The sequence below is a fragment of the Leptopilina heterotoma genome, unplaced genomic scaffold (assembly GCF_015476425.1).
Source record: "Leptopilina heterotoma isolate Lh14 unplaced genomic scaffold, ASM1547642v1 Lhet_66, whole genome shotgun sequence".
In the NCBI taxonomy this organism is placed as follows: Eukaryota; Metazoa; Arthropoda; class Insecta; order Hymenoptera; family Figitidae; genus Leptopilina; species Leptopilina heterotoma.
Window position 1 is genome coordinate 930,835 of NW_025111153.1, and position 17,389 is coordinate 948,223.

A 17,389-nucleotide genomic window follows, 5' to 3' on the forward strand; every position below is an offset into this window, starting at 1 on the left:
TAATTAAATTTGAAAACAATATTGAATTTTTGCAATAAATTGTAATTGTGCCAAAATAAATTTTTTTTAGTGTTTGTAACTAAAACTTTTCTATGAATTTCATTATCAATATTAATAATCGTTGTATTCCGATAATTTGTTTCCTAACTTTTTTAATCATTTTTCTTTTCAAATATTTTCAATTTTAAAATTATTCTATTGCAAATCATTGAATTCCTTTGAAGAATTTTAGTATTTTTAAAAATAATTGAATTCTTTCGAAAAATGTTATCAGAATTTTTTAAAAATAATTGAATTTATTTAATATTCTTCGATTTAGATTGATTATTTTTAATAATTTTCAAATCCATTTGTTTACAATATTCAATTTTACGAAATTTCAATTATTCGTCAATTCTTCAATTAAATATATATTAGAAAATAAAAACTTTAAATAATATAAAGAAAATTCAATTAAACTTTTTCAAACAAATTAATTACAAAATTCAATTATTTCTCAAAATTCACGCTGTATTGCTTTTAATATTCAATTATCTAAAATTTTAACTGAAATTAATTTTTAAATCAATTTTTAGTAGAAATTTCAACGAGAATTCAATTAATTTGAATACAAATAAAATACAAACATAGATAATTTATTGAATAATTGAATGTTTTTTAAAAATCAATTCCCATAAAGATTTTTATGAATAAATTTTTTAATAATTCAATTCTATCGACGAATTTTAATAAAATTTAAAAGAATAATTACATTTTTCGAGAAATTCGATTAAAATTGTATTAAAAATAATTAAAATTCTGCAATAATTTTTATTATTTCTGAAAATAATTAAATTCCTAAGAAGAATTTTATTACTTTTGAACAATATTTTTAAATTTTGCGAAGAATATTATTACTCTTGAAAATAATTGAAGTTCTGCAATGATTTCCAACTTTTACAAAATTGAATTTTTTTCGTGTTTTTAACTAAAATTCTTCTATAAATGCATTATTTTTTAATAATTTTCAAAAAAGGTCTCTGACAATTTTCAAATCCATTGGTATACAATATTCAATTTTACGAATTTCAATTATTCGTAAATTCTTTAATTGAATATATATTAGAAAATAAAGACTTTAAATAATTTCAAAAAAAAAATCCGCAATTAAAGTTTCTCAAAAAAAATTAAGTCCACAGAATTGTTAGTTAAAAATATGAAAAATTCAAATTTTCAAAAATTCTAATCTGAAACCTTTTCAAAATTCAATTATTTCTAAAAATTTACGCTCTAATGCTTTTAATATTTAATTATAATCTAAAATTTTAACTGTAATCCATTTTTAAATCATAATGTTTATTAGAAAATTCTAACTAGAATTCAATTATTTAAATACAAAAATAACAATTTATTGAATAATTGCATGTTTCCTAAAATTGAATTCTCATAAAGAATTTTATCTATAAATTTTTAAATAACTGAATTCGATTAAAATTATATTAAAAATAATTGAAATTCTGCAATGAGTTTTATTACTTATGAAATTAATTGAATTCTGAATCCCTGTACAAATGTTATTATAATGCTTTTAATATTCAATATTATAATTTAAAATTTTAAGTAAAATTCATTTTTTTAATCAATTTTTAGTAGAAAATTTTTCGAGAATTCAACTATTTAAATACAAAAATAAATAATTTATTAAATAATTGAATATTTCTTAAAGTTGAATTTTTATGAAGAAATTTATCAAAATTTTTAAAAAATACTTTAATTCTTTCGGTGAATTTAAAAAAAACACTTTAACAATGAATGCAATTTTCAATCATTTTATTTAAAATTGTATTAAAAATATTTGAAATTCTGCGATGAAAATAATTGAATTCGTAAATAAAATTTTATTATTTATGAAAATAATTGAATCTTTTCGTAGAATTGTATCAAAAAGTTTTTTCTCTAATTAAATCTGTTGATAAATTTTATGAAAATAGGAAATATTGAAAATTATTGAATTCCAAAAAACTTTTAAAAATAATTGAACTTTTGCAAAGATTTTTATTAAAATTTTTGAAAATAATTGAATTTTTGTCGAAAAATTTTGTTATTTGTAAAGATAATTGCATTAAAACTTTTGTAATAATTAAATAATATTAAAAAAACAACCAACTTCTAAACATAATTGAGACATGACTTCACCAAAATCCCAGAGAGCACGTAATTTATCGATACAGTCGGGCCTCCGAACTGTACGCTTTCAAACTGTACGCTGTCGCCAAAGTGTACGCTGGCTTTAGTTTTTAAGTTCTCCACAGTGTACGGTGGCGCTACTAAATTCAGTGCCGTATATTTGAAAATGTTGCCTTTTAAGGAAGAATCTGACGGACAGTCAAATCAAAAGTTATTCCAATGTCATAATTTCGCAATTTAAAAAAAACAAATTAAATTTTAAATTCGTCTTGTTGGAAAGGCGAAGAATTTAATTTTGAATATTTAAAACGATTAAAAGTTTCATTTGAATAAAAATTACAATTTTCTGTCAATAAGAAACATTTGTTAAATTTTAGGTTATGTTACTTAAATCATTCATTATTGACAAAAAATTATCATTTTTATTCAAATATATATGTAAAATGTTCAAAATTTAGAACATTAAATTCCTTACGCTTTTACCAAAAGGAATTTAAAATTTAATTTGACTTTTTTTTTAAATACGAAATTATGACATTGGACTAACTTTTGTTCCGATTGTTTGTCAAATTCTTCCTTAAAATTAAAAATAAATTTACTGATTTAATCAAATTATTTTCTTTTCCATAATTTGGATAAATCAGTGGACTTCTTTTAATTTTATGAGGCAATACATTTCGGTTAAAAAATGTTAATTTTTCTAACATTTATAATTTTAAGAATAGTATATATATTTTTATGATTTTAATTAATTTTAAATCTAAAATTATGTATATTATAGTCCCAGACGATAAATGAAGAGCAACAAGTTTTCAAAACTTGATAAATTCCTATTTCCTTATTATTTCGAGAAATCGAAATAAATGACTTTCCTGACATAACCACTCAGTTAATTTCAAAATAAAAAATTTGTAATATTTAATGTTTGTAACAATGTTTTTATATTTAATACGTTCTGTTTTTAATCAAACTTTCACATAATAAAGTAACTTTAAGGTTTTGGTAATTTGTTCTAATAACAAACATAAAAATTAAAAGTCAACTTGGTTATGTCAAAAAGTTTTTAAATTGAAAATTCGCTGTTAATAAATTTTTTTTAAATTTAACAGAAACATGACGATTTGTGAGATATTTAAATTATTATATTTATGTTTATCTCGATTTTAAAAAAATTATATTTATCAACTTTTGAAAACTTGCTCCTTAAATGCTCCTTAAAGACTGTGTACAGTCCTGAAAATTAAATAGTGGGGATGAGTTCGTCAGCGTACAGTTTGAAATCAAGTGGAGGGGTTATTTCTGGGGTACCGTACAGTTCTGCGGCCCGACTGTAATTATAATAATAATAATAATAATTTTTTATCGATAATTTAACTGTTTGATTTCATTGGTTCTTTAGAAAAATGAAAAGGGCCCATTTTGTCGGTAATTTGCAAAAGTAATCCGTATTTTAAAAATGTAAATGTGGAAAAATTTAAAACCTCTTGATTTTTCATCTTTAAGGTGTCCTGGAATGTAAACAATTCTTATCTGAATAACTTCCCAGAAGAGCCAGAGTTAAGGATGTAAGAGTCTTTTTTTTCGTAATTATCGAAATGAATATTTGGATATTGCGTCAATTTTTTTATAATTCGGACTGTCAAAAAATTTTAAATAAGTTTAATATCTATTCTTTTCTTCAAATGACACAATGAAATTGTACCTAATCATTAATCTTGTAAAAAAATGGGCTTTTAATAGAAAAACTGTCCTTTTTAGAAAAGGCCCCATATTGTCGATTTTTCGTATTTTCAAAATTAGAAGGGGGGGGGGTAGTGGTTTTAAAAATTTAAAACCTGTTGGTTTTTTGTTTTCAAGGTGCCCTGAACTGGAAACAATTCTTATCTGAATAACTTTCAAGAAGAACCAGAGATACAACAATTAGTTGGTATCGCAATCTTTAATTCCGTTTTTCTCGAAATAAGGTTTTTGGCGTTCTAAACTTTGAAATTCCGTAACTCAGCGAATTTTTAACCAAAAAAGTTCTAAGACCACTCAATATTTTCCAAATTTTGCCAGGAATACGCCCATATAGATAACTCCAATAGTGCCAATGGTGGCCAATGGGCCCTTTTCATGTGGACGTCCACATATAATAGATAGATAAGATTTGACCACGTAAAATAAAAATAATTCAATAAAATATTTTGTTTTCTTTAATTATAATGTGTAGAATATTTTCCTGTGTAACTTATTTGCGTATTGTGTATAGAATTTTTTTTTCAGGGTTTATTTGCGTAGAATTGCTACTACCCCAAATTTAATAAATTTTACCAGTGAATTGATTTGTAACTCCTTTTTATATAGAGAGGAATATCATGTGGATGATAATCAGACATTAGATTTCGATGAGAGCTGTGGAAGCTCAATGTTTGACGACGATTACGTTGATGATTGTTTCTCTGTGGATTCTGAATCTGACCCTAAGAGCATTAACAGCTTTACTTCTAATATTGAAACCATTTTTTCCATTCTACATGCCATTAGATGCCAGAACGTTAATGGGAACAATAAGGGACTTTAAAATCTCTGAATTAGGTCGAGGAGAATACTATTACTGCGGCCTGGAAAAAGCAGTAAATGCTATCCTTCGCGATTATTCCAGAGAAAAAAAAGAAGTAACGCAACTGAATTTAAGATTTAACGTTTAATATCGATGGTGTACCAATTTCACGTTCTGGAACTGAAGGATTGTGGTTAATTTTGTGTTCAGAACAAAACACAAAAAAAGTTTATTTAGTTGCCGCATTTTATGGGAAGAAAAAACCAATGGATGCTAATGAGTTTATGGAAGAATTTGTCCAAGAATTAATTCATTTAATTAAAAATGGCTTGAAAGATAACCAGATCTCAATATCTTGTTCTGCTATAATTTGCGACGCTCCTGCAAAATCTTTCATTCTATATCTCAAAGGACATACTGGATATAATAGTTGTACAAAATGTCTTATAAAGGGTGAATATTATTAGTATCGAAAAAATAAACGCAATGGGAAGAAACGAAAAGGAACCGTTTGCTTTCCTGGGACTGGACCTTTTCAAATGAAAACCGACAAAGGATTTGCTCAAAATGCATATAAAGAATATGAATCTTCGAAGGAAACCATTCTAAAAAAAGTTCCGAAATTTGGTTGTATAACATCAATCCCACTAGATTATATGCACCTTATGTTATTAGGAATTATGAAAAAACTTATCCGTCTTTGGGTAATGGGTCCAAAATTGGCAGCATCAGATGTCAATAGAATCTCGAAAATATTGTCAATTTTAAAAAAAAGTATACCAATGGAGTTTAATAGGAAGCCTCGTTCACTGCTAGAGTTTATTCATTGGAAGGCCACTGAATTGAGAACATTTCTTCTATATACAGGTCCAATAGCACTGAAAAATAATTTAAACTCAGAAATGTACGATAATTTTTTACTACTGCATATACTGCAACGTCAATTCTAGTAAATGAAAGTCTTGTCAAGGTTCCAGATAATATAAATAAATGTCACAAAATGTTGCAAAAATTCGTTCTTGGATTCCATAATGTGCATAATCTATTGCACATCTGTGAAGACGAAAAAAAGTATGGAGCTCTTGATGAATTCAGTGCTTTCAAGTTTGAAAATGAGATGTCTTCTTTTAAGAGAATGATAAGAAAAGGTCATAAACCTTTGGAACAAATCGCTCGTCGGTATTCTGAGCGTGAAAAAGTTGAGCATTCCCAAATGGAAAAACCATTCGCTTTATTGAATTCACACAACAGTGGGCCATTAACTAAGAATTGTTTAAATATTAAAAATCAATATAAAGTATTAAAGCACAAGGAATTTACGATTGATTGTACAGCAACTAAGGACAGTTGTATTTTATTAAAAGATAATACTTTTGTAAAAGTAAATAATATTGTTTTGACTAACATTAATGAAATCTTCTTCATTGTTAAGCCATTTAAAAAAAACCAGCAACGTATATGATAATCCGGATTCAAGGGACATTAATATCTACATGGCAACGGACTCAAAAAGGGCAGAATTCTCAACCTCTATTAAAAACCTAAAAGCAAAATTATGGCGAATACCAAGCAATGAAGGGATAATTTTGCTTCCTCTGCGACACTCGCCATCATTAAATTGATGACGTAAACATGAAATATTTTTAAGTATTTTTTTTTCTGAAATCACATTAATTTTTAAAGAAGTTTTAATTAGTGAATGAAAATATTAAGCTATAATTATTTAAATCATTTTTAATATTTAGCCTCCTCAATAAGGTTTAATTTAATTAACAATCAAAACAGCTTTTCTAAAAATTCATTTTGTTTTCAGAAATTCCAGTTTCTAAAAATCAGATGCTAACAGATGAAAACTGATCAAGTTCGTAGATATTTGGGCAGTGATCCTATCAGTAGACCGAATTACAAGTATTACACTGCTAGAAGTACTTTAGTTCTATGGTAAGTTAAAAGACCTATACTGTATTCCATTTCTTTTTTGCTTAATTATTTTAACATTTATATTTTGTTTAAATGTTAAGAACTAAAGAAATTTCTGTAAATAATGAATTGAAATTGTAAACTCGAATTGCTAAGATTTTTTAGAATTTCAAAAAACAATCATTAGATTTTAGAGAATTTTTTAATTAAAAATGCTTTTCATAATTGAATTATAGGAAAGGTAAAGTTAAGATTTTTAATAATAATTAAATTGCAAGTTTTACAATTAATTTGTTTCTGATTATAATGTACAACTTTTTTTGAGGAATTTTAAATATTCAAGATTTGAATAAAAATAATTACAAGATGGCAAGCGACAAAGAAAACTGGTAATGTACGGGAAATTTTAATAAACAGTGAATTTAAAAAATTTTAAATCGTCAACTTTTAATTATAAAAATTATAAATATAAATAATTATATATGTTCCTTTAAAAAAATTGTCTTATTTTTATTATAGGTTGAAGCTTTGGCAGTTTTGGGATCTGCAAATTTTACCATTTGGTTTTTCAAACTGGATAAAAGTTAATTTGAGAAAAAATAATTTATTAGTTTTAATAATTTTTTTTAATAATAATAGGTTTAATAATTTATTTAACAAAATAAGCCGCTTAAAGAATACAAACATCTGTGCAACTCGCAATGGTGGGACATTTTAACATTATGACAACCTTGCAGTAATGTTACACGGCAATATTGCCAATATTGCACTTTAATATTGCAGCAATATTGCTGCAAGGTTACGTGCTCTCTGGGATGCTAATCTTACAAATTTTATAAATTTCATGAAAAATTTCATCGATCATAAGGGGTCGTCCATATACCACGTGGACAGTTTTTCAAAGATTTTTGACACAAAAATACATGGGATCGTGGACATTTTCAAACTTTTTTTAACCCCCCCCCCCCTCGCCCCAAAAGTGTCCAATTGAAAGTTTCAACGGCACTTTACTAAATTTGGTGTAAATTCATCATTAAAAGATAAAAGAAAAAAATAGGGGGAATTTAGGGGAAATTTTCAAAATAGGGTTCGTTTAGGGGCCAAAATTAAAAAAAGGGGACTTTTAGGGAAATAGGTGACAGACCGTGAAGCCTGTTGATGGAAAACAAATCAAAAACTTACTTTGCAGCAAGTCCTCCACCAGGTGGCAGATTCGGTAGTTCCTCGTCCATGAGAAATTGTAGTAGCTGAAGAAAGTCGAAGTTCTCTTTGCCTTCTTGTTCCTCGACGATTTCTATTTTACAGAAAACAAAAAAAAGAACAAGATGAGTAAAAAGTTACAAGTTATTAATGTTTATAAATATAATGTTAAATTACTGCACGTGCTTTCTTTTTTCAACAATTCAACAATTATTAAAAAAAAAACAGTGCAATTAATAAAATCAAGACAATATTTCATACTCGTCTTTGAATATTGAGTCAAAGAACGCTATCTTGTTACCGGTGAGATAAAAGCATCATTCAAAATGCAAACCAACAAAATTTTCACTGTTTCAATTGACATAATAAACCAATCTTTTGTAAATAAAAATTATTTGCGAAAATAAAGGGATTTTTTCAACAGAAAGAGAAACGAATAAAAGGGAACATGCAAACTACTCAGGACTGGAATATAAATGACAAAAAGCCATAGTACATTTCTTATGGGTAAATTAATTCCATCAGATAAAAAATTAATTTTACAAAATTGACAAAACTTTTTAATTGTTAGAAAAAACTTTAAAAAAAATTGTATTCCGGTCGTAAGCGTATTAGCGTTTCTCTTTCATAATTATTAAATTTTGTCCACCTCTGGAATTGTCGGAATTTTTTTTTAAGAATTATTTTTCTCCATCTATTTCAAAGTATAATCGAACAAGAATAACAAATTTTTTTTTTTTTAACGGCCAATGCAGGAACTTCAACCATAAGAAATGCATTGCCGTTAAATGTCTTCTAAATAAAGGGATGAAAAAGTGAGAGAAAAAAAAGACGGAGATCTAGAGGCGTAAAGAAAGTAGTACCTACCTTTAAAATCTTCTATATGTATAAATGAATTTTTTTTTTAAATACAAAAAGAGAGACTTTTTATTTACAATAAGAACTTTAATATTTCCTTTCTAACAACTCCAAGGGTGGAACACATTCTTTGAAGGTATATAAAGATTTCGCACATCAACGATTAACTACTTAACAATCAAGTAACAGTGGTACAATAACATCAGTTATTATTAGCATCTATTTGTTAAAAAGACTTTCTTTTTTTTCCTTTGTATTTTTAGAAATTAATTTATTTTAACTGAACGTCAATATTCCTCAATTTTAATTTTTTATTCATCTTTTTAAATATTAAATTCTATGTAAATATCAAGATTAGCGTTTATTGGCAATAGTGTCATTAGTTACTGACGCTACTGGCAGGTGGCGCTAAGATTTCAAGGGGATAAATTTTGTTTCACTTGAAGATAAAAGTGATTTTGAATTTTGTTTTCGTCAAAAATAAAAATTGAAGAATATTCATATTCAAATGATATTTGGCACAGGGCTCTTTTCAAATTTTTGTACCGCTGTTAAGCTTAACAATCTAATGGAAAATATTCAATATATTTTTTATAAGCTAAATTCGTATAAAAATTTTTCTCTAAAACACGTTTTAGATTTTTAGATTTTTTTTCTTGTTGAGAATTTGAGTTTCATAATTTTAAAAGTTATATCGTATCAATTATTCATTTTTGTTTTTTCGATTGTATCATAGAATTTATAAAATGATACGCTTTTAACAACAGTCTTATTTGACAAATAAAATTTTTATCAATCGTTTCTGTTTTACGGCTCAATTCAAAAATTAATATTCTAAACCTACACTTTTAATATTTAAGATGTTATAATTAAAATTACTTTACTATTTTCAATTCCCTTTAATTTATTTTCAATTTGGCCCCTTAACAATTAATTGAGTTCGCGCACTACTTTCATTCGTTAAGAATAATTAAAACTTTTATTAAAAAAAACAGAAACGATTGAATATAAAAATTATCTTGTAATTACAATTACTACGATAAAATTCTAATTGTCCTAAAATTCAACTTCACATTCTTAATTGAATTGATAATTTTTTACTTCCTTTGAAGTAGGTACTAATTCGCAATCTCCAAAATATTAATTTTTCTTTTTGTACAGAAAGCTCTTTAAAAATGACAAAGATTTATCATTTAAAAGAAAATCTCAATTTTTTTATATCTGACCTCACTAGGTTTAAAAGATTTTAAAATCATTAAGTAATTTTAAAGAACCTTCAAAACTAAAACGCACACTTTTTATTAAATCTATAATCTAATTCTAATATTTATTATAACACATCAATATTTTTCACATATTTTAGAGAAAAGAAAATACAATTAATAATCATAATGAATAAATTGGGTTTCAACATTTCAATAAACTCTTTGAAATATCTAACATACTCGAAATAAAATTTATCACTACTAAACATTATTATAGAAAAATATAATTTTTTAATTTGAAAATAATTGGGCTCTTGTAATCACTAGGGATTTTAATCACATTATCTTAAGTAACTTTGATATTAATACTATTCTATATGAATCACATGATAAATTTTTTAAATATTTTCATAATGTACATACTTTTATAAAATTTTTATTCTTTCTAAAATTTTCATTTTATTTAAATAGCTAAAGGTATCTATGTTTTCAATTAAATTTTTCTAACTTTAAAAATAAATTTTATGTAATCATAATTGAAGTGAAATTAAACATTTGAATTATTACTAAACAAAATTTAAGTTAAGGGAAGATTCTCATTGCGGGACTCGAACTAGGTCCGTAAATCCCGTAAATTTGCTTCAAGTCCGTAAAAGTCAGTTTTTTTTTAAAAAAAAGGTTATAGAGAAATTACAAATGATTGCAGAAAATAATTCTTCTCCAAAATTCAATTATTTTCAAAACTTTTTAATAAAATTCTTAGTAAAATTTCAATTATTTCCAAAAATTTTCCCCAATTCAATGATTTTCAATATTTATTAAATTTTAATAAAATTTCCAAAAGAATTCAATTATTTAAAAAAACTTTTTTAAATTTTAAAAATTTTAATAAAATTCTACGCAAAGATTTAATTATTTTTATAAACAATACAATTTTTTTCAATGATTCAATTATTTTTGTAAATAATAAAACTCATTGCAAAGATTCAATTATTTTAATAAAATTTTAATCAAATTCCTCGAAAAATGTAAAAAAATTAAAAATTTTATTACAACTTCTCAAAAGAATTCAATTATTTATAAATTTGTTGATAAAATTATGTATAAGAATTCAATTTTAAAAAACATTCAATTATTTATTTTTGTATTTAAATAATTGAATTCTCGTAGAATTTTCTAATAAAAATTGATTTAAAAATGAATTTCAGTTAAAAACAAATGAATTTGAAAATTATCAAAGAACTTTTTTAAAAACTATTGAAAATAATGCATTTTTAGAAGAATTTTAGTTGAAAACACGAAAAAAAATATAATTATTACAGGAAATTCATTATTTAAAAATTTTTTGAATAAATTTCTTCGCAATCATTGAATTATTTTCAAAAAAAAATAAAAAATTTACGGGGATTCAATTATTTTCGTAAATAATAAAATTCTTTTTAAGAATTCAATTATTTTCATAAACAATAAAACTCATTACAGAATTTGAATTATTTTTAATACAATTTTAATTGAATTCCTCAAAAAATATCATTTATTATAATATTCTTCGCAAAAATGAAATATTGTTCAAAAGTAATAAAATTCTTTTTAGGAATTCAATTATTTTCAGAGATAATAAAACTTATTGCAGAATTTTAATTATTTTTAATAGGTACAATTTTAATCGAATTTCTCGAAAAATGTAATTATTCTTTTAAATTTTATTAAAATTCGTCGAAAGAATTGAATTGTTAAAAAATTTGTTGATAAAAATCTTTATGGGAATTGATTTTAAGAAACATTCAATTATTCAATAAATTATTTATTTGCATTTTATTTGAAATCAAATTAATTGAATTCTCGTTGAAATTTCTACTAAAAATTGATTTAAAAAATAATTTCAGTTAAAAATTTAGATAATTGAATATTAAAAGCAATACAGCATGAAATTTGAGAAATAATTGAATTTTGTAATTAATTTGTTTGAAAAAGTTTAATTGAATTTTCTTTATATTATTTAAAGTTTTTATTTTCTAATATATATTTAATTGAAGAATTGACGAATAATTGAAATTTCGTAAAATTGAATATTGTAAACAAATGGATTTGAAAATTATTAAAAACAATCAATCTAAATCGAAGAATATTAAATAAATTCAATTATTTTTAAAAAATTCTGATAACATTTTTCGAAAGAATTCAATTATTTTTAAAAATACTAAAATTCTTCAAAGGAATTCAATGATTTGCAATAGAATAATTTTAAAATTGAAAATATTTGAAAAGAAAAATGATTAAAAAAGTTAGGAAACAAATTATCGGAATACAACGATTATTAATATTGATAATGAAATTCATAGAAAAGTTTTAGTTACAAACACTAAAAAAAATTTATTTTGGCACAATTACAATTTATTGCAAAAATTCAATATTGTTTTCAAATTTAATTATGTTCAAAAATAATAAAATTCAATTATTTTCATAAATCATAAAACTCATCGCAGAATTTCAATTATTTTTAAAATAATTTTAATTCAATTATTTAAAAGTTTGTTGATAAAATTCTTTATTAGAATTGAATTTTAAGAATCATTAAATTATTTATTTTTCTTCATTAATAATTGAATTCTAGTAGAATTTTCTAATAAAAATTTATTTATTTCAGTTAAAGTTTTAGATAATAATTGAATATTAAAAGCAGTATAGCATGAATTTTTAGAAAAAATTGAATTTTGAAATTAATTTTTTGGAGAAAGTGTAATTAAATTTTTTTTATATTATTTGAAGTTTTTATTTCCTAATATATATTTAACTGAAGAATTTACGAATAATTGAAATTCGTAAAATTGAATATTGTATACCAATGGATTTGAAAATTGTCAGAGACCTTTTTTGAAAATTAATTGATTTAAAGAAGAATTTTAGTAAAAAATTCTTGAAAATAATAATTGAATTAAAATGATGAAAATAATTTTGAAGAAGTACAATATTCTTATAATATATAAAATAATGATTTTATCAATCTGCCATCTTGAATTATTATAAAACATGAAGAAATCGATCACTTCGAGTCGAAGACTCGGAGTTATCGTTATCTTCATGTTTTATAATTATGGAAAATTTAATTTATAGTTTTATGTAAAATGTTCTTTTACTTGACTCTTTTTGCAATAATAATTGATTCTTTTTCTGATTTTTACTCTAAAAATTGCAAACTTCACCTAAAATTTTTGCTTCTTACAAAAAAAAATTTTTTTTTAATAAAATTTACCGGAAAATTATATAAAATGTTATTAATTTGAATTCTAAAAAATTCATTTGTTTGTCACTTGTTTCACAATGTTGAGATATTATATAGCGTAAAAAAGTATGACAAAAATCTATCAAAAGTAACCAGAATAATTATTGAAGGGGCAGAAAAAAAAAATAATTTTTGTCTTGGCTACCATTTTCAATTTTTTTGAAAATAAGATGAGAACCTCCCCTTAAATTTTTTTGAAATATAATTAATTTTAGTTAAATCTAATTAATTTGTTTAATACTGATGGACTTGAGATGAGAAATTCCAAGCAAGGTTTCACGTTTGGTTCACTATAATAACACTCTCTATCATTTGATTTACACGCAGTTTTAACGAATCTGTACATGACTATGGTAATTAATAAGAAACTAATTAAAACTGTATTATCTTCTTGAGATGTACGCTCGCTTATATAAAATACTTGAAAGTTTGAGCACCTTCATACTTTCGCTAATACTATTAAAATATTTTTATTTTTCTTCATTCGTACATTTCAACGAATTATTGAGCTAATTTGATTAATACTTTTTTGCTTCTAATTGTAAGAAGACAGTTTTCTCTCTCTCTCTCTCTCTCTCTCTCTTCTCAAATTTTATTTTTATACCGAGATTTTGTTTTTCTTTATTTCTTAATTTGCGGAAACCACTGATTTAGTCAAAAATAAATTTTTAGTCCCATAGATTACTTTTAAAAAATATTGAAAATTAACATTAAATAAGGATTAAAAGTTTCTGAGACCAAAAAAGAGTGAAATTTTCAGGTTGTTACTAAAATTATTGTTCCTTGATGTTTTCAATGAAAATGTTAATCACATTTATATTTTCTTCGAAACATTTTTTTTGTGATCTTGTATAATTTCTTTCCAAGCAGATAGTTTTAAAAAAAATTAGTTTTTCGACTTGTAGAAAAACAGAAGACTGTCTCTTGTTATAAAAATTGTTTCCTTAGAAGATGTCAACAATTTCGCGTTCTAACACAATGTGGCAGTAGAAGGGGAGAATTTTCTTTTCGGCTGAAAAACCGAAACCCTTAAATACATAATAAGACTTTGGTGTCAAGTACTTCGTTTACTGCTTCTAACACTTAATTATTATTATTATTATTATTCTACTGAAATAATTAAAGGTGTGCAGAAACTCGAAATCTAAACACAGACTCGAAATTCAAATTGAACCAAGTCCGTGATCATTCTTATGGAAAGAATTGGACTTTTTAAATTTGCACACTATCAAAGAGAATACTTTGTACCATCAGGCTTCACAGTGCCCCTAAAAAGTATTTTAGGGGAAATAGGGGACTTTTAGGGGACCATAAAAATTGGTTAAATAAAGATAAAAATATCATTTATTTATACAGGGTTGCCACAAAAATTTAACTTTATTTTTCCCTGATTTCCAAACACAACTTTAACTTATTCCCTGACCCTAAAGAATATTCTGATTCACTCTCAAAATTATTAGACACTCAAAAAAATGTTCTATTAAATTTATTCACAAATTTCTTCAAAAGTCAAATTATTCGAAAACATCAATAAGTTTTATTTAAAATAAATATTTAATCATTTTCTTTCATTGGAATTATGATATTCAAAAATTTCAAATTCAAAACTTTTCAAATTGAACAACTACTTTTCAAAAGAATTGAATTCTTGTCATGAATTTTGATATTTATCAAAATAATTAAATTTTGGAAAAGAATTTTATTAAAATTCCTTAGAATAATTGATTTTATGAGAAGAATTTATGCGATTTTGTTTTGTTATCAAGCAAATTGAATTTTTTTGCAAAATTACTTAAAAATTTTTGAAAATAATTGATTTTCTGCGACGAATTAAATGTTATTTATGAAAATTTTATTGTTTTATTGAATAATTGAATGTTTCTGAAAATTGAATTCATTCCTCAAGTTTTAATAAAATTATTAATAATAATTGCACTTTCTAAGGAATTTATTTTAAATTGTATTAAAAATATTTGAAATTCTGCGATGAAAATAATTGAATTCGTAAATGAAATTTTATTATTTATGAAAATAATTGAATCTTTTCGTAGAATTGTATCAAAAAGTTTTTCCTATAATTAAATCTGTTGATAAATTTTATGAAAATAGTAAATATTGAAAATTATTGAATTGCAAAAAACTTTTGAAAATAATTGAACTTTTGCAAAGATTTTTATAAATTTTTGAAAATAATTGAATTCTTGTCGAGATATTTGTGAAAATTTATAAAAATAATTGAATTTCTTCGAAGAATTTTATTACTTTCGAAAATAATTGAATTCTTGGGATGAATATTGTAATTTATGAAAATAATTAAATTTTGTAAAGAATTTTATTAAAATTCCTAAAAATTATTGAATTTCAGTGAAGAATTTTGTTATTTATCAAGATAATTTCATTAAAACTTTTGTAATAATTAAATAATATTAAAAAAACAACCAACTTCTAAACATAATTGAGACTTGACTTCACCAAAATACTAATCTTACAAATTTTATAAATTTCATGAAAAATTTCATCGATCATAAGTTTCAAGATTTGAAACTTTCAAAACAAAAGTTTCCAATTGAAAGTTTCAACGGCACTTTACTAAATTTGGTGTAAATTCATCATTAAAAGATAAAAGAAAAAAATAGGGGGAATTTAGGGGAAATTTTCAAAATAGGGTTCGTTTAGGGGCCAAAATTAAAAAAACGGGACTTTTAGGGAAATAGGGGACAGACTATGAAGCCTGTACCATAGATGTTTCATCCCCCAGGGAAGATAGTATTGCAATCTACTGTACAAAAATTACACAAATATTTCCAACTCAAAAATAAAAGTTGCAAGACAAGGTTGATATAACAAAATTTGAAAGGAATTTTTAATTAAGGAAAATCCACAATTTACTAATTCTTTGGTAAAACTATTATGATCATAACACATATTCGAATTATGTGACTCGTACTTTTAATTCTTTGATAATTTCCCTACCTTCAACTTACTATTTTCTAATTAATGAATACAACATAATTTCAAAAACTGATAGAATTATATTAATTGCTCTATCTCATAACAAAAAAACAGTCCCTTAATTTAAACGAAATTCTCTGATTTTCTGCTGACCTCACCTGCTGGACACCCTGACTATTGACTTAAATATACTTGAACCATTCTTAAAATAATTTGGCAAGTGGAAAAAGCACTATTCTTAGAAATTCGGAAATCATTATGACTATAATACTTTCTTCATGACGAATTAATATACTTTAGGGACAGAAACTTTACGTTTAATCATAAAAGCGTAAAATATTTGCAATTTATGAAATTATTAAATGAAATACTATGTTCATGTCCCTATACTGACTAGATAACTTGCTTTCAAAATATTTGAATATTTTGTTATTCAGAAAAAATCATACGGACTAAATAGGGATCTGGTGTCTTCTTCTTCTACATTTTGCTAGCTATTATATACAAGAGTATATAAATATTTGATAAAAATTAGTTTATTTCTAGCTTTTCTAAATAAACTCTTTATTGAAACGTAAATTTTAAGATTTGCAAAGATTTAAAAAAAACAAAAATACATTAATCTATGTAAGTAATTAATTTTTCTTCGTTTTTTTTTCATAAAAATTAACTCTTCCTTATAGAAAAGAAAATTGGTCATTCTCCCGAATATCAAATCCCGAATAACTATTTTTCTAAAAAGGTATTTTCTCTAACCAAATTTGTCCCGAATATATTATTTTCTGCATAGATAATATTTTTCTAGAATAACTTTTTTCTTTCCGCAGGTAATTTTCTGGAAAAATATTTCCTAGACTAATTTATTTCCCGAATAATTAATTTCTTAAATTTTTTTCTCATAAAATCTTTGTCCGATTAATTAAAATTTATATGTAAAGAATAATTGATACATGAAGTAATAAAAAAAAGAAAATATCTAATAAAATTTTATTTCAAAACGACTCCCCTTGTAAACAATATTGCCAATTTAAGGCAATTTACTATTATTAATTTTCTTTTATCATTATTTTATTAATTAAGCTGAACAATAAAAATAGTCCACTATAAAACTGCTAGTAACAAAATTCAATTGGTTTATTTAAATAGGAAAAATATTTATTTACAAATTGCCTTAAATTGGTAATTGTTTACTAGTGGGTCGTTTTGAAATAGAATGTCTCTTATATACAATAGGTATTGAAAAATTTCCAAACAATTTTATTA

At 23.9% G+C, this 17,389-nt stretch overlaps 1 protein-coding gene across 4 annotated transcripts in view; it reads right to left on the reverse strand.

Annotated features, from left to right (window-relative positions):
* Positions 1–17,389, reverse strand: part of LOC122510052 (protein phosphatase 1A) — a 55,223-nt gene that overhangs the window by 14,408 nt on the left and 23,426 nt on the right. For all 4 annotated transcript variants that reach the window (XM_043624444.1, XM_043624441.1, XM_043624440.1 and 1 more), the window contains exon 4: positions 7,811–7,922. In XM_043624444.1, the coding sequence (XP_043480379.1) occupies positions 7,811–7,922 (112 nt within the window). The remainder of the gene's footprint in view (positions 1–7,810; positions 7,923–17,389) is intronic.